Genomic DNA, 18,338 nt, shown 5'->3' with positions numbered 1-18,338 from the left:
CCTGTCAGATGACTTGAATTAAAAGAGCCAAATTTATGCTTAGTACTTCATCAAAATAAACCAAGTAATACCACAGATAAAATGTATCAGAGGGATTTTGGCACAGGTCACTGTTAATGTAAGATTAATGTTCCAATTCTTGTGTCTGAAGTCAATAGGAGTCTAATATTAATTCCAGTAAGCCTTAAGAAAGACAATTTTCTTAAAGGATACTGGACATGAAAATTTATTGTAGATGGTTAAAATACTTATTGCTTGAGCAATAACTTCGAGCACTCTGCTGTGTTTCTTCCTGTGTAGATTAAGGCAACGACACTGAACACACAGATGTAAGGATTGTATTATACTCTGTGGTTTTATTTACATTACTGTTTGCAAGTTACTGCTTTGCTCATTTTTTAAAGCAAGCAACCATGGTGCTGCCTCCTCATTTTGCATAGCACTGATACAGCATAGATTAAAATAAATCATTTCTGTTGGGGAGCATTTTAATGGCGACCAGCCATGCAAATACAAAGTTACCCTACCAATGCATGGGTGTGGGGACAAACAGTTATACACGGAAACACTCACAAAAACAGTGAAAGAGCTATTTCTCCTTTTGTTGTGCATATTCCTCTCCTTTGTTGCCATTTAAACAGCATTGCAAATCTGCTTGCAATTATCTGTAAGCTAAAAACAGGTATTGGCAGAAGATGTAATACAAACCACACAGTCTATTCAGGTCACTGGATTAAAGGCATGGGAACACCATTACAATCGACAATGCTGGTTTGGTTTGATCCCCAGGTAATCCTTTCCCTATCACCTCCAGGCTATTCCCTCTGGAATACACAGAGTTAATGCTACCATAGCCTTCCAGTTATTGATCCCAGTTCACTCTGCCATGTATAACTTCTGTTATTGCATTTTTGCTCCACAGTTTTACCAAAAAACACTTTCAGAAACCACAAAATATAACAAGATAAATATTAATAAAATCTCACCCAAATTTAAATTTGTGTGACTCACTACAGTAAGGCTTATTAAGTAACTAAAAAAAATCAGACTGCTTTTTTTTTTTTAACTCCAGGATTCTGGTTATTTTTCAGTCCCTAACACAGCCAGACACACTAGACAAGACCCTTAACTGCACACAGAACCAAATGAGCAGATCACAGCTCTTCTGTTTCCTGCCCTGTGCTCAACTGATAGCAACTTTCAGAACTGCTCTGATAGCCAAAAGATGGAAGGTTTCTATCTTTTATTTCCAAGAAGTGTAAGTTAACTTTAAGCAATTAATTTTTTGCAAATCTGTAAGGCACTTACCTACTTCAGTTTATAAAGATACTAAGGTATTAAAGAATTAGATGTCAGCCAACCTCATGATTAGGTAACTGAAGTTCACTGCCTCAAAATTCTATAATCTGCTCTGAAAAAACACTCAGAACCTGAACATGTATAAGGCAGGGCTGGAAAGCAGATGAGTAGTTCTCTATACCAAGAGTAAAGCACAATGAGATCTTCCTTCCTGAATAACAGAACCTGGAGAGCTCTTAAATGAAGAAAAATATATTTTATAAAGATCAAATAAGCCAAGATTCAGCATAGCTAGGGAGCAATATTGCTTGGAAAAGATGTTTTTCACTGAGGAAGTTTGTACAGTCATGCCAGTTTGTCTAGAAGAGGAAGAATGGAGGGACGGGTGTGATCCCACAGAGCAGAGCAAGGCCTGGAGCAGCCAAAACAAGGGCAAGGTCCAGGGGATACCCCCAGACAAGAGGTTGCAAAAGGCAAGCAGAGCAGTATTAAAGGAGCAGAGGTGGTGGCTGGGAAGGAAGGCTGAGGAGACCAGAGCACTTGCTGAAGAGCAGCAGTTGCCCAAGACACAGTCAAATGACTGGGTATTTGACCAGGGAAGGAAGAAAAGCCTGAGACCAAAGAGCAAGCAAGGCCATGCTTCTGCTGCTTCGCTGTGTGGAGCAGGAATTGCCAGAGGAGATGGAAAAGGTGATGCAAAAGCTTTATTTTTCCCCTTTCATTGTACTGAAGGAGCCAGGCCTGGGAAGAGAAGTGTAGGATAGAGACAGGAATGAAGGAAGCACCATCACAAGTCAGCTGAATGCCAAGGGGAGTTGTGGCTGACAGGAGACATGAATGGGGAAAAAAAAATAAGTGCACACAATTCCTCATTATATCAGAGGTCATGTTGCAGATCTGCATTGTTAGGGTATTGCTTATAGAGCAAGAGGACAACTCAGAAGCTTTCTCGAGCACCAGGTACTTTCCAGGTAAAAAAACCCCTCTTCCTTCTGAAAGGCACAGAAATATTAATCAAGGGTACACTGCTCTCTTCTTCTTCCTATGCCAATTTACACAAAAATATCAAATGATTTAAATTTTTCCAGAGATAATTCATCATCATGCTTAACTGACTATACCATGACTAAAATGACACAATGCTTACCCTATTTATAGAATGACTTGTGGAGGGCAGTACCATTAACTCAGCCACCATTAAATCAGACACTAAAACCAACTCTGCAAGTAAAGGCTGAACCACTGAGAAGTACCAGATCCTTGGTGTGAAAGATGTTCTTCTGAAGTACACACACACACACTGGCTTTCATAGCAGCCTGGTTAGCAAGTGCTGCTTATTGTTACCACTTCTCACCTTGAAAGACTTCAGTCAGAGTAAAGTCATAATCTCAACCTCAGGCTTTTGGTTTTTTTTTAACTACATATTTGGTATTTTTTAAGAAGAAAAGAGTGCAATTAAAAAACCTAAATTCAGGATAGAAAACTTCACATCTGAAGCACTTTTTAATAAAATGCCTGGAGGGAAAGCACAGCAAGTCTGCCTGTCAACCATCACCCATAATGAAGCCTATGGGATTTGGTCCACTCCCACACTGACAGAAATTGTTTGGTTTAGCTTCTTCAAAGTTTGAAAACAGAATTCCTTCTTCAATCATTTTCAAGGGAGCACATACAAACTAGTTTCACAGTGGGAATCCAGTCCACCCACCAAGGGCTATGGGAAAGCAGTTAAGCATCCCAAGGCACCAGGGCAGGAAGGGAAGAAAACACATTACTAAGTCCATCTTCTCTGTGCCAATGCTGAAGTGGCCAAGAAGCAATAAAAATGGGCAAAGAATTTATATCTTACAGCATTCAAAATGCAAGAGAGAGTCAGTCCACAGGTTAAAGCATACTCATTGTGTTTTCTGGCAGATCAACAGGTAATGATAGAGAATATGGTCAGGGTATTTTGAAAAATTAGGAGATTTGCAATTTGACTTTCACAGGAAAACATACACCCCAAATGTGGATTTTCCCAGTTCAAAGTCAGAGCAAACCGACCTGCTGAGCAGATCAGAACTTCCTTAGAAACTCTAAGAGGTGGAAACATGTACATTCAAGGTGTCTGTTTTGTTTCTGAAACCAAACTCCAAATTTGTCTGCTGAAATGACAGAAAAGCACACAGCCTAAACAAAAAAGCGTGACTATTTGTGCTTTAATTATGTGTTTTTAGTATATTAGTAATAATATACTACAATATAGTAATATTAGCAATTATTGAATAATAATAAAGCAAGGACTGAGCAAAATGAAAGTGACGGAAGAAAATTTTTACCTCTTGGAAAGTACCAACAATTTTGAAGCTAGTCCCCAAGAGGTAAGAGTTTGACATTTGACAATTACATCAACAACCTAGAGATGAACATCAGCACTCATGGCCAGTCCCCTACAAACCACACCTAGCTTGGAGATGAGTAACAGCATTTTTAGATACTTTGTTTAAAAGTGATATACTTACAAGGAAAATAAGTAGAAATATAAAAGCACCCCAGGTTTTGTTAGTAAATTTTCTATGTGACATCCCTGACCTCTCCCACCAGCATCACTTGGCCCCTGGGGTGTGAGACAGCCACAGCAAGTCCCAGCTCTTGTTTGGGATCCTGGACTCCTGACACAGAGACACAATGCTGGTGTGGCACCAAAATCATTATGGCAACATGCTTCCAATCCTCCATCTACAGCTGAGCAGCTCTCTCTGCTGAGAGCTGGCACAACCTCCCACCACGGACAGACAAACATTTTTTACTGGCCTAAGTTATTCCAATACTGGATCAATTCTTCCTGCCAGCAAATTCTTATTAAAATATCTGAGAGACTGTGCCATTAACCGTTTATCACTGAACAATATCAATGATAATCAGCCTGACTGTACTAATGGTTTAAGTTTAGAGCAGTAAGAAGAGTTTAATAATTGGCCTATCATTCCAATTAACTTTCGTATTGAAAAAAATAATGTTGTAGGTTACTGCAGTTCCCTCATTGAAGAGTTGTACACTAAATCCTGAGCATTCCAACAGGGAAAAGCCATGCCAACACATTTTGTTTGGCAACCTTACATTCAGAGATGTCAAGCACTCAGATTCAAACTAAACCCAGGGGAGCCTGAGAGGTCTGAATTTTGAATACTATAAAAAAAAAATAGACATTACAACTGTGGTAATGCCATAAACAACACACATAAATGAAAATCTCCTCCCAAAAAAAAGCCCCTTGACCAGGATCAGCAGGCAGCACACCCCTACTTGCAGCACAGGTGAAGATCATGAGCTCACAGTTCCCAGCAAGGAGCACAAAGCTCTGGCAGCAGCCAAGGGCTGCCCTCGGCCTCCCATTATCTTACAGAAACTCTGTTACCCCACACCGGATTAGAGGGTTATTAACGTCTCCACTAATCCAAAGTACAAACCAGGCTAGGACACTACACCCATTCTTTTCCTATTTCTCTGCACTATTCCTTCCCCTGTTCTTGGGCCCATTTCATTCCATTTCTCTTCATTTAGAACAGAAGACAATTTCTACATTAATTCCTCTCATGCTGTTCTGTATGTTACTTCTACCACAGCAGAAAAAGTAGTTATTTTACACTCGTTTTCCACAAAACAAATCATAGCTGATGTGTCTTGCATGAGTAAAGAATGCCTTAGTTATTTACAATCAATACAAGTAATTATAAAAAGCCATAATTTTTCCTTAGGGGAACATACTAATCCAGTTCTGTTTTGTCACATGTAATCTTAAATCAGAGGTTACGCTACTCCTTTAAGAAATAAATTCAGTGCAGACAACTAAAAATATTAAATAATTAATTTCCTGAATTTTCTCCACATTAAAATAGAACAGTTTCAAGGTACACATTTGTTAAGTTACTTACACACAAAACCAACACAGATGAAGACAACAGTAGAGGAATCGAAGTGGATAAAAAGCCCAAACTGGTCCTATGGCTGCCAAAGGAGAGGAGCCATTTTAAGAGCTCCAATTGCCTAGTGTAGGACACAGCAAACACTTTCAGAATCCATCCAACTTTCCAGCCCTTTTCTACAGCATCTTCATCTCCCCACAGATAGAGAGCAGGAAAAAACCAGCAGTCCATACCTCCTGTAAGACAGACTTCACCAACCTATCAAATCACTAAATTTACTTGCACCTTTTTGCTTCCTTTTAAATAACAACAACACAAATACATCCAATGTGGATCTTCCAATACACTACAAACCTACAACCACCTTTCCTGGTCAAGGGGCAGCAAATATTTGAACACTGCACAGTTCCCCCACACACCTGCAGTGAGACAGTCTGCAAGGGCCAAGAAGAAAACTTGTTGGAAGTTGTTCTGCAACCCTCAGAAGAACAATAAACAATGGTTATTCACCACAAAGTACAGGAGAACAACCCCTACCTACGCTGACCTTACAAGCCTGACAGTAGGGAAACTCACCTTCCCTTCAGTGGTCTCAAAGGACAAGCCAGCAATGACTGACTTTAATGTAGGGAAAACCCCACAATCTAAGCACCTTCATCATTACAAGTCCCAAAAGGCAGGCTGAAATCCCTGAGGATAAGCACTTTCTCGTGCATCTCCACCAAAAAAAAAAAAAAAGCCCACGCAATTCCCTAGACATGTATAATTAAGAATACATCATTGCCCTTTTCTAACAGTTGTTTTCCCAAGGAAACTCAAATGCTCTCTAGAAGAGGAGAGCCCTGGCCTAGTGCAATGGCTGGGTAAGCACCAATCCTGCAGGATTCTGCACATCTCTCCACTTCTCCTATATCTATCCACATTATGACCAGCCTCAACTTAAATTCCTGGCTTTCTCACCACCTCCCATACATCCCATAAACCCTGTCCCTTCAACCTCACCTTCCAAGCTAAGCATTACCTACAGCTTTTTCATATGCACAGTTCTGTAACCTCTTCCACGGTAAAAAACGTTCACAATCCCTCTCAAACCATTCCAGAAATAACCTTTCCACAGCAAGAACCGTAAGGTAAAGCTTAGCTTCCTCCTGCACAGGTACATGCCACCTTGAGAGATGTGTTATTTGTCTTTTCCAGCAAAGGAACGGACTGTTCACAGTGCACATCCCGACCCGAACCTTCCGAGGTGCCTTTTCGAACACAGCCAGACATCCCCCGCCGCGGCCAAATCAATGTCGGCGTCCACCCGGAGGATCAATGTCCACTGCACACACCGCAACCCTTCCCCTCCCAGGGCGGGGAGGCCTCGTCCCATCCAGGCTGTGCTCCCCTTCCCCAGCAGCACCGCGTCCTCCCAGCGTTATCCCCGCTCCGTGCGCGCCGGGAGCCGCCCTTGCTCCACATTTACAGCCTAAAAATCCACTTGCGCCGCCGCCCGCCCCCTCCCAAGGCCTTCCCAGCCGAGCTCTCCGGGCCGCTCCCCGCTCCATCCCGGCGGGTCCCCGCTCCGTGCGGGTCCCCCGGACCCTGCCCGGCCGATCGCTCTCAGGCCGCCGCCCTCGCCCCGCGGCCGGCGCGGCTCCCAGGCGAGCCCGGGGCTGCGCAGGCCGCGCCGCCGCCCCCGCGGTACCTTCGGTCTGGGCGCTGGGGCCCGCCTGGGCCATGGCTCGGCGGGCGGCGCCGCCGCGGCCTCCTCCGGGCGGGAACCGCTACGCCACGGGCAGAGAGACGGGAGCGGCCGGGCCGGGCCGCCGCCTCCTCCGCCTCATCCTGACAGCGGCCGGCGGCGGCGGGAGGGGAGGACGGGCAGGAGGAGGAGAAGCAGCAGCAGGAGGAGGAGGAGGAGGAGGAGGAGCCCCGCGCAGGCGCCCACGGTGAGACACGGGACCGACCGGGGAACGGGATCTGGGAACGGGGAACGGGGACCGGGAACCGGGAACCGGGAACAGGGCCGGGACCGGGGACTGGGAGTAGAGACAGGGACTTAGGGTAGAGATAGGGAACAAGGACCTGCACCAGGGACTGGGACGAAGACCGGGAATGAGACAGGGCACAGGAACAAGGAACAGACACCGGAATGGGGAACAGGGACCAAATATCGGGAGCAGGGAACAGGGTCAGAGACTGGGGACCGGAGACAAGAACTTGGAGCAGGGACTGGGGACAGGGTAAGGGTGGCGATGGCTTCTCCCGAGAAATCCCCGGGCCTACAGCCCGAAGGCATAATTAATGTTGATTATTGAGGAAATCGCTTTGAACAACACCAAGAAATTCTGTCCTTTAATCACAGAATCACTGAGGTTGGAAAATACCTCCAAGGTCATCCTGAGACTGATCCCCACCTTGTCACCCCGAGCATGGCACTGAGTGCCACGTCCAGCCCTTCTCTGATGTGATGACTCACCCTGAAGGGGATGGAAGCACCCAAGTCCATAAATCCTCATGGACAAAAGGACCCTCAAAAATCAGAGGGTCCACAAACAATCAGAAACAAAGTTTCATTAGTAAATTACGCACTTGGTATGGAAATTCGTGTATTAGTCTCTGGCCTGTTTTTAGCTGTCTCACTTGTTGTCACACCAATAATGCAGCTGTGACCCAGGTGGGCAGTGGAAGGAGCATGTCCCCTTGTCCCCCTGACAAGGGGTCCCTTCCTCAGCACCCATGGGTGGGCTGTGTTAATGGAGATTTAGTCCTTTAGTGGATTTTAGTCCTTCCACCTAATTGGGAGAATGTCTGAACTCCAGGTTGTAGCAATAAAATAATAGATCTACTTCATTTGGACACATGTAAAATCACAGAAGGCAGAGTTGGAGCAGAAATTACAACACCAGGTCCTTTCAAGGGTAGGATCTGTTACAACTCACTTTTCTTATGGCTTGCAAACCCTAAAATGAGTGACTTTTAAATGAAATCTCACTTGTTGTCACAGTCTTTCAAGCCTTGCTGCCAAAATACATGGTATAGCAAGGCATGGGATTCTGCATTTCCCATTAAATTTTTGCTCATTTAAACCAAATGAAAACCTGAAATAGGGAGACTTTGAAAATTATTCAATTTAGCCCGTTTTGATCAGTTGGGTCTTTGCCATTGTGTAAAGCAGGTTTAAACTAAAGATTTAACTTTTTAGTGTTCCTAAATTGAGACATCTAGGGTTTTCTTAATGGAAATTTGGAGAACCCAAAAGTATCAGCTGCTCACAGAATTGCTGACTTAGTGGCAGGTGATCAAAGGATGAAGTATCTATCACTTGAGGTACATTTACAAATTTCTTAGCTCCTTAGGTTTTTTTTATAAGTAGCTCGATGTTGCAAGCATTCAGTGCATTCTCCCTGAAAATCTAGTCCTGAGTGCAGGAACTGAGCTCTTGAAACTCCACCCTGGTGTGTATTCATATGGGTACCTCAGAGCACCCATATTAGCAGCTAGTTTCATCCTCTTCATGTTGAGGCAAAACTCTGACACATTTTGGTCGGTCAAGGATCAAACTCAGTGCATCACTCCTGCTGCGAAAAGAAAGTAAGATAATAACAAGCCTGATATCTGCTGTACCTACAAGTGCTTATTAAGGGATGAATGTCATTTCACTTTCATCACTTCCACAGGATGATGGGATATTGACTATTGGAATTGCAACATTTCCAGGTCTCTATCTGAACTCCTGAGCTTACATTCTGAATGGGTTTTATATGTAGTTCAAAAAAATGTAAGAATTCTCAAGGGGCTTGTACTTTTATTTTGTTTTCTTGTTCTTCAATTTAGAGCTGTACTAGCTTTACAGGTGTGGTTCTTACTTAATCTTTCTTTCCTGGATAGTAATTGGACTTGACAGAGGTAAAGATTTATGTAGTATCTAACAAAATGTCTTCTAACCTGGAACAATTGAGTAACTTCCTCTGTGCCTCCCAAAATGTCCCATTTAATTCTACTCACTTGTAGTTCATATAGCCTTGATCTCAAAGGATTTCCCAGCATGACTCAGCTAAATCTTAAAAGAGGTAAAGGAGGTTTAGCAGCAGTTTTCAGTCAGAGGGAAAGGTCTTGCAGCACAGAATCAGCAGCGACCAGAAGTCCTGAATTCCAGTCCCAGTGGTGTGAATGTTAGACAAGTGTGGTGTTAAGGAATCAGTGACACAGGTGAGCAGAGACTATTTCTGGAATAAGCTTCTCCAGAAATAATGCCCCTAAAATCCCATGAATTTTTATCAAATTTATTTGGCCTAAAAGCCTAACATGGGCGTTTTCAGCATCAGCACCACAAGCAGCAGACATGTGAATGGAAGATGCATCTTCCTGGAGAGTGTGTGTTGTGTCAGTGCAGGTGGAGGAGTAGCTGTCACCTTGCACTCTGCCTGAAATTTAATCCTGCAGGCTCAATGGAAGAAAGAAGTTTGCAGGTTTTGTTTGAACAGTAACATCCAGGGGCAAGCAGTGAGTGTGAACACACAGTGGTTGCTGGAGAACAGGAGGAAAGTGAGGAAAATGGGGTTTTTTGGTTGCAAAGAGCACAGTGAAGCAATTCACATAACATACCTAGGAAAAAAGAAGAATTTTCATTTTCCTTGAAGAAAATAAATAAGTGGAGAGAGAGCTCATTAAATCTGTTTTCCTGATAGGTCTTATGGTTGCTTGACTTCTGTGCTTATGGGTGCTTGGGTGCTCAAGTTCCAAATGAAAGCTCCCCTTCTTTTTAATCATATAGAAAGATTTTTCTCTTTCTGTGTCTTTGTTTTTGCCTTTTTTTTTTTTCTCCTTTACTTGGGGCACTTTAACCTCAATGAGGCATCTATTTTCACTAGGCTTTGAAGAATGTAATTATCACTGTCCTTATCTGTGACACTAGTCCCAGATGCTGAGGCTGGTTGAGTTACCCTGGCTATATCCCAGCTCCATGTCAGAACAAGACCCAGTTACATACATTGTACTTGCCACAAAGTGCACAGCTTTGGGGGAGTCCCTGCAACTCCAGCAAGTCTCTCCTTGTGAATGATTAAAGGGGTAGGGCTGTGATCAGACTGAGGAAGAGTATGATCCCAAAAGCTTTGTAGTCACAGCAAGTTTGGCTAATAAATACAGAGCTAATTCCTTTTGTGTTGAGTGATACAAGATACTATTGTTTTAAACAACAGCTGAGCCCATTCTACAAAACCCAGAGTCTTTAAAAAGCTAAATTGAATTTCTGGACTTGCAAGGCCAAGTCTGCATCTGGTGTGAATGCAGTGGAAACAGGCTGATGTGTGGGAACTGAGAAGCTGGCCTGTAGCACAGAATCAGAATGGGGATCCAAAAGGCCCTCTGAAGTGCTGTTCCCCACGTCTGCTGCTTTGCTGGCCATGAAGAAGTTGGATTCCATTGTGCCTGGTATGGTGGGGGGTTTGCAGTGAATTACAGGCCCTGCTCCCAGTGTAGCTCATCTCTTAAGCCACCCACTGCTTAATTCAATTAATCCAAGAAAGCTCAGTAAGGAGGTGGATTTGGGAAGCGGCTTTGTGGGTTGCTAAGGCTCAACTCCAGTTCACCCACAGGGGAAGAGAATTGCAGAACTGGGGCCCTCTGCCTCAGCAAGTAGGAGATTCCATCTCCCCCACCTGCTCTACCTGGAGGTGTTGCACAGTGGAGAGTTGGGTAACAGTCTCCATTGGCCAAACCATGACATCATCTTTGGAGGAATGCAACAAGAATGTTTCAGATGATAAGAGTAAACAGGAAAAAAAAAAAAAAGTGTGTTTTAAATTCCAGGTGAAGCCTAGGGAAGCAGAAGTCACACACATCTTTAAGGAGGGACTTGATGGTGCAGTGAGCCTTGGCTTCATTCCAAAGGCAAGTAACAGCCTTGTCCTGCTTGCAAAAGAGAAGAGGTAAACCAGAATTTATTGCTTGCACTTTATATATTTCTAGTTTTGCCAGATTTTGTCCACCGTTTTTTTTCCACTTTTTTAATTGTCTAAAATAAAGTGTTCAGTTTCCTAATTTTTAATTGTTTATTTTCCTTCTTTTGAGATTGATGGGTCATTAACATTAAGTATTGGTTCTGCAGCTAGGAGTGTTTCTGGGCTTTGGCCTTTTCTTTTTAAAGCAAAGCTTTTGGAGAAAATTTATATTAATCTAAGCATTACCATAAAGAGGCTGGTTAAAAATCCCAAATCAGTCATGCTCTTTGCTTCTAAAGTTCTTCTGGAATGCAAGGAATTTAGTCTGGAACAATTACATTATTTGCAATGGTAACTTCTTAGCAAACCCTGGAACAGTTTATGTGGTTAAAAACCTTTTCAAGAGCAATTGAAAAATTGTGTTATCCCATCTATTGTTTAAAGGATTCCATGTGCTGCAGTTCTTCGAATATATGGGAAGAAAATGGAGCCAAAAATGAAAATTTGGCAGGCAAAAAATCGAAGTGCTTGCATTGGCCCTAAATCCAGATATATACACATTAATGATCTCATTTGAAAGATGTCTATATTAAGATCTGAAAGCTCTTGGTGTTTCCAAGGGACAAGCTCACTGAATGCTGTGATATACCATGAAACTAAACAATTTTTATTTCTGCAAAATAACCAAGAAATCAGAAATTCAGTCTGTGTGAGTAACAAAGGGCACATTAAGAACACAGTCTTTTGGGTAACCATGCTCAGCAGTACATCAGAATTGCCATTGCAGGGAGGCACAGCTCTGCTTTGTGCTTACACACTCCTTCCTGGGAAGATCTAAAAATAAGCCATACCCCATTCAGACTCACTAAACCTGCATTACAAAGTTACCTGCACGTGCTGCAACTACTACAGTACCAGCATCTCTACTTGCATCACTGCTGAAGACAGACTTGGACAAAGGCTCCCTCCTGGCATCTCTGTTATTGCAGCAGGATGTCACAGCAGGGGAGAGAGGCACCAGCAAAGCCTGTGTCAGTCACCACACATTTATCAGACCTCTCTGAGCAAACCCAGCATAGTCCTGCACGTGGGGACAACGAGGGCAGCGGGACCCCAGAGAGAGCTCTCTTGGTTTTCACTCCGTTTTTGAGAATATGCTTTTCTTCTAAAAAACCTACAATCACAACAGGATTGCTGCTCCTTGAGGCTGTTTTACACAAGTATTGCCTGTCGTAGCATTTCTCTAAGCAGCAGCCCCTGTGAGCAGTAGCATCTCCTGCACTCAACTTCTGAATCTTGAGACGGCCGGTTCCTTAACCTCGATGAGATGAGTCATGCCAGATCTGCAGGAGGGGGCCATTTATCCTATCTTCTTCCTCTGAGGCACAAGCAGCTCAGTTATCCCATAAATTCTAATGGTTTGCCATGCCCACTTGCCAAGAGAAAGAGGGAGTGTTGCAAGTACTGTAAAATTCATTGTCCCATGTGTGTCGTATTCAATGGTGTAGCCAAAAGATTTCCATGTCAGGGCTTCAGCAGCAGTGCTCATTTTGGAGTGTTTTATTCATCCAAGTGCTGTTAACTTTCAGTTTGTGCATTTCAGAACTGTCTTTGGAGACATTTAGAAGGAGGATACCCAAGATGATGGAGCAGTTTTTGTGTAAACAGTGGAACAGGCAGCTGAAGATTTGCCATAGGGTTTCAGGGGATCAGCAAAGCTGTGTAAGTCCTTCAGATGAACAAGCCCATCCTCTGAACTCTTTAATCCAGGTAGGACTGCTGGAAAGTGTAATTCAAGGCCTTTCTCCAGTTGGGATTCTTCAGTGGTTCCTGAGCCTTTTCTGGGGCTGTGCTGATGTCTGTATAGCCAGAGGTGGTCCAATCCAAATACTTATCAATACAAGTTTAAATCCCACATCTTAGGTCAATGGGTACATCCAGCCAGTCCTGATGTTGCTTATCAATGCCACCCCATCCTTATGAATCCTTTTATTCCCCTTTTCTCCTAAATGCTACAGTGATCTCTCTACTTGCATATTTGTTTTGCTAGAGTGCCTTTTCCAGACCTATGTTCCTTAGATACAGATACACAAAATATTTTGTACTTCTATGGCACCTTCCATTGAAAAAAGAGCCTTTTAGAAGGGCTGGAAGAGAAGGAATTATCTCCAATTTACAAGGCTGAGCAAACTCAGAGAGACAGCCTGATTTGCCTGGGGATGCACAAAAATCAGCAGAAGAAATGAAAAAAATCTGAACATTTATCTCCTATCTCCCTATGTTTTTTTTGTTTTGTTTGTTTGCTTCGTTTGTTTTTGTTTGTTTGGGTTTTTTGGCCATAGAATATATTTCCTTTGCTTATTCATGACACCTTTAAAAATAAAAAAAAAAAAAAAAATCTTCTGACCTTCTTATGAAAAATAACCGAAGACAAACATCTGGTAGCAAAAAGATCAAACAAACTCATTTTCTATAGAATCTGTCAGATTCTCTCAAAAATGTTTGCTGCTGAGATAGCTTCCCTGCCTCACTCAGGCAGCATTAAGCAGCTCCCTTCTCCTCTGAGACCACAGGAGGTTTCACATTATGTTGTTAACCTCCCTCAGATCATCCCCTCCATGCACAATCCCCGCCACATTTACATGCAGACATAATGTCACTCAGCCCACTTTATGCCACTTACATCTCCCTTGTTGCTATGGGGAACACTGATAAGGAACCAATTAGCAAACAAAATATTTGAGGCCGAGTGTGAAAGCCACTGCTTGGTGGATTTGTGTGTCATAGGCAGAGACATTTCATTTGGCATTTGTCCTTACCTAGCTGAACTTCTTCCACTGCAGCCTCAGCTACATTCTGTGTAGTCAAAACATGCTCCTCTTGGGGTTTAGAGGCTTAGACGTGCAACTGTATGTGACCCCGGGGAATTTTTACAGCTCTTGGGAGAAGTGGGAGAGCTTGGAAAGTGCTTTTGCAGCATGAAAGTGCCAAGAGCACCATCCAGTGCCTGAGCTGAGTAAACACACAAGAACTCTGTGTGGGACAGAGGCAGCTCTGCACATCCCATGGTCCAGCTGCACCTGCTGGGATGCATGAGGAGTTCATAGAAAGAGTGCCGGGAGTTATAGAAGGGATTTACAAGGGAAGGCTGGCAGAGCTGTCAGCCTTTCACGAGGGCAGGAGACAACCGAGAAGGTCACATCTTTTAAAGAAGAGCTGTGTTCTGAGTTGGAGTTACTGACTGAGGGAGCAAGAGATACAAGGAAAGAGGAAGTGGAGGTGGCAATAGATGAGGCCAGTTTAGAAAGGTAGGTGAATTAAATCCATGATGGAGAGGAGATACTGCAGAGGGAGAAAACTGGGCCAGATGCTTATCCTGTCATCCTTCCCCTTTGAAGGGGACCTGCAGAGTTGAATCAGCAGAAAGAGATTAGCAGCATGCACTGGCAGCTGAGAAAATAAGGGAGAAGCAACCTCAGCTGCCACTGCACAGTCTCAACAGCCTGGTATTGTTTGACAAATATAGGTAGTCCTGCATTTCAAGAATTAAAATAACTTGGAAAAAGGTTTTGCACAGATGTGTGCAAGAAGTAGTAATTTTTAGTACATATGGCTACAGGCTGTTAATGGGCTAGAGAGAAGGAACTGATAGGAGAACAAGGAGTCCATGGGGCTAAAAATGGGCACAGACAAAAATTAATGTTATCTGTAAATAAGTGATACCCAAATAGATGTCCAAGAAATAGATGTCCAACTTTTCTGTGGGCTAGTAGCTATGCAATAATCTGTGGAAACTTTAGGTAAGCAAGGAAATATGAATTTGGTATATTATGAACCAGATACTTATTAATCAGATATGAAGAGTACTCCAGTTTAGCATGATATTTGTGGTAACATCTCACTAATATATCATCCCTAAAACAAGACTTTAGGCATAATTTAAAAATGCTGTAACCCAAGACAGCTCCTCTCTTTTGTCCAGTGTTCCCAGGAACAGCTTAGCATGTGTTTGCTCTTACTCTTTTTATATTGAACTTGCAGAGCAAAACTCACTTCTTTGATTAATATTAAGCAGTGTTATGTTTTTGCCCTGTGGCAGAAGTGCCCAGATGGAGTGGGCTGGACACTGAAAACACGAGAAGTGTTTAATGCTCTGTGGAGGTCTGTTAAAGTTGTCTGAATAAAACATCTGGTATCAAATATTTGGATAAATCAGTTTCTGCAAGTATTTGGACCTGCTCTGGGACTGTGCTTTTTTCCAGCTTTGCATTCCCTTTCTTCCTTCCTTGTTGCTAGAGCCAATAGATGATGGTTTATTGCCTGGTGCAACCCATTAAAGTCCCCTTTGTTGGGGCTTGACAATTAGCTGAGCAGAAAGAGCATAAAAATCACTTTGACATCTGTGGGGTTGAAATGGCAACACTGACTTTAGATCTCCCTGAAAGACTTTTTATCTATCCACAAGGTGATGGAGAAAGAAGAAAGAACAATTACCCAGAGGCTTTGGGAAGATATTGTCTGACATGCCTGCAGAGCAGGATCCTGTTTGAGAGCTTTTGTCTGTATAAAATATGCCTGTCCAGCACAGGGCCCTAGTGGGGATCTATCCATGCAACACCTCCCTGCCAGGGGAGTCAGTGCTACCCCACTGCTCAGTAGTCTGGCTTTATGTGCAAGGAAAACTCCTGCCGAGCTGAGGAATGGGAAGGGAAAACAGGAGCTGTTGAGTGGCACAGGACTGATGCCATCAGCAGATGGAGGTGACCATTTTTCAGTCACACAACATGCCCAAGCTCATCCCACTGCTGGGCACCACGAGGAGGGGCAGGCTCTCACATCTCCAGATGTGACTGCAGGCGTGAGTCAAGAGCTGGTGCATATGAGCCACCCAATTTAGAAGTGTTTAGGATGAATCCTTTCACTTTAGGAAGTGTTTCAGCTAAGAAAGGCTGAGTATACAGTTACTGTTACCCTGGTTGAGACTTTGGACATTGGGCTTCACTCATGGACAGATTTTCCTATGAGTGGTGTTTTTCCCTGTAAATTTTACCAAATTTACCTGCTCAGGGTCTCTGACTCCTGGAGCTATGACCAAAACTATGGAAGAGCAACAAATGGGAATTCCTAAATTGTACTCAGAGTATTGTAAAGCAACTGTTTCATGTTTAGTAACCACGAAAAATGTCTCACAATCTAACATATTCTGCTACTAAGAAAATAAGGTATTTGGCATTATATTCCTTTTAGATGTCTTTATATGTCTTGCCGTGTTTAAAGGGCTGGATGTCTTCCTTTTTGTCTTGTTTTCAGGTTTGATACATCAAGAAAACTTCAGAGGAGTTATTATTGCCTCACACCAATGGTAAGGGGAAAGAGAAGCAGATTATTATTGTTTAATTTTTTTTGTGCCAGATGTTTTGCTGGTAGAAATCCATAGCTCCACAGGCATCAATTTCTTCAGGATCTGGAATGTTTGACACAATTTCTTTCTCCTTTCTGGATGGTCTGTAAAGGAAGCTGCTTGATTTTGCAATATTGAATATTCATGCTGAGAAGTTATAAGCAAAAACAAAATAATGAGAGACAGGGTCTCTAATAAGCTTCCTGTCACATGAGGCTGTGGTTCTGGTGAAGCAGATGTGGTTGCTGACTTGTTTCCAAAATGTTTGTTGAGTGGTGATTAGATTCTGTCATACTGATGTTACATCTCTGTGATCTCATTCAATACAAGTAGTTCTGCAAACAGTGATTTTTTTTTTCCTATGGATTTATATCTTGGATTGTGTTTAGGCATGGATTTTCTGATGTTTAATGGGGATTGAGTTAATTTTAGCTTGTTTCTTGAATGAGAAATTGATAGTCTGTCTTAACTTGGCTATCTTCACAGAACTTGCAGGAATTAAATATTGTAAGTTCTAAAAATCTGAGTGGGAATTATGAACCAGTTCCAACATTTTTTGGGATCAATTCATATAAACAAACATAAACATGAGTCTCATTTTCTTACAAAAGCAAAAGGTAAGAATGAATCTTTATTACTTTGTATTTCTACGTTACCTGCTTGGCTCTCTTCTGGTTTATTTGTGATCAACCATAGAAGATATACTTTATTTATAAAGCTGTATGAAATATGGGATTTTTTGCCACATTGAATGCATATTAACACATCATTAATTTAGGCTTGTTATGGGCCACACAAAAGGTCACGTTCCCTTTTTATTGTCCTTGCTGGAGCATGGGAAAGAGATTACATGCATTTTAACTTACGTGTTTGCACAGGCAAGTGCAGAGAAAACTAATTCTAAAGGAAAAATTATCTATTCTATTACTAGTTCTGGTGAAGGAAATGTAGAATTAAAATTATCTTTTGGATTGCTGAGTCCAGTCTTCTGCTTCTGTAGTGAGCCAAGTTTCCAGTCCTTTTCATAAACAGCTTGGTGCTATTCAAAAATATGTTCTTTCCTCTTTGTTGTCTCCCCTATTCTCCCTGTTTCACCCTTTATTTCATATTTGTTCCAGAATTTCCTTCTTTTGATGGGGAAAGAAACTTTTAATTTCCATGGTCAATTTAGACATGTTTTTCTTGTTCTGTGAAATGCCTAAAAAAATCATTACTACAGGTAGCCATGTCTATATAGGGAATAAGGGAGGAAAACCCTTGTAAGATGACAGAAAATCTACACTTGGGTAAATCCTTAAGACTCAAATGTTAGAAACTGGGCTTTTACAGCACTTAGCATAAAGTGTTTGTGTATCTGATACTACCAGGTTTTTCTGGGGCTGGCAAATGAATTATTTAGTAATGGAAACTGCATGTGCACGTGTTTGGCTTCTGTAGGTTCATGTAATAGAAAACTGTAAGAGTGTCTGTAGGGATCACAAGTACCAACCTTTGTGCCATAGACCCTGTCTCTTAGGGCTCAGAAATTCCCATTTAGCTGGGTAGAAGAGAGAGAACAGAGTGGCAAGTTTCAGCTTTTATTGCTAATGCTTTGTAAAATAACATTTATGGTCTGTAGATTTGGTTCTGTGCAGGTCTGTGTGACTTAAAATTTATTACACCACTTCATATTTGTGCATCTCTCTCCAGTTCCTGGATATGAAAGAAATTAAAGGTCAAGGTTACCTTTATATTAATAGATCCAGATATACCTAATATTTAACTTCCCTGGACAAAGAAATTGCATCAAGGGCTGGCTTGTC

At 42.4% G+C, this 18,338-nt stretch overlaps 1 protein-coding gene across 1 annotated transcript in view; it reads right to left on the bottom strand.

The window, feature by feature from the left end:
- The window catches only part of RABEP1 (rabaptin, RAB GTPase binding effector protein 1), a 44,583-nt gene extending 37,554 nt beyond the window's left edge, over positions 1–7,029 (bottom strand). Inside the window, exon 1 of the mRNA XM_062506845.1 lies at positions 6,896–7,029. Coding sequence (XP_062362829.1) covers positions 6,896–6,929 — 34 coding nt within the window. The 5' untranslated portion in view covers positions 6,930–7,029. The remainder of the gene's footprint in view (positions 1–6,895) is intronic.
- Positions 7,030–18,338: the final 11,309 nt, after the last annotated feature.

This window comes from Cinclus cinclus, chromosome 22 (assembly GCF_963662255.1).
Source record: "Cinclus cinclus chromosome 22, bCinCin1.1, whole genome shotgun sequence".
Taxonomy (NCBI): Eukaryota; Metazoa; Chordata; class Aves; order Passeriformes; family Cinclidae; genus Cinclus; species Cinclus cinclus.
This window is presented reverse-complemented; position numbering and strand designations above follow the sequence as displayed.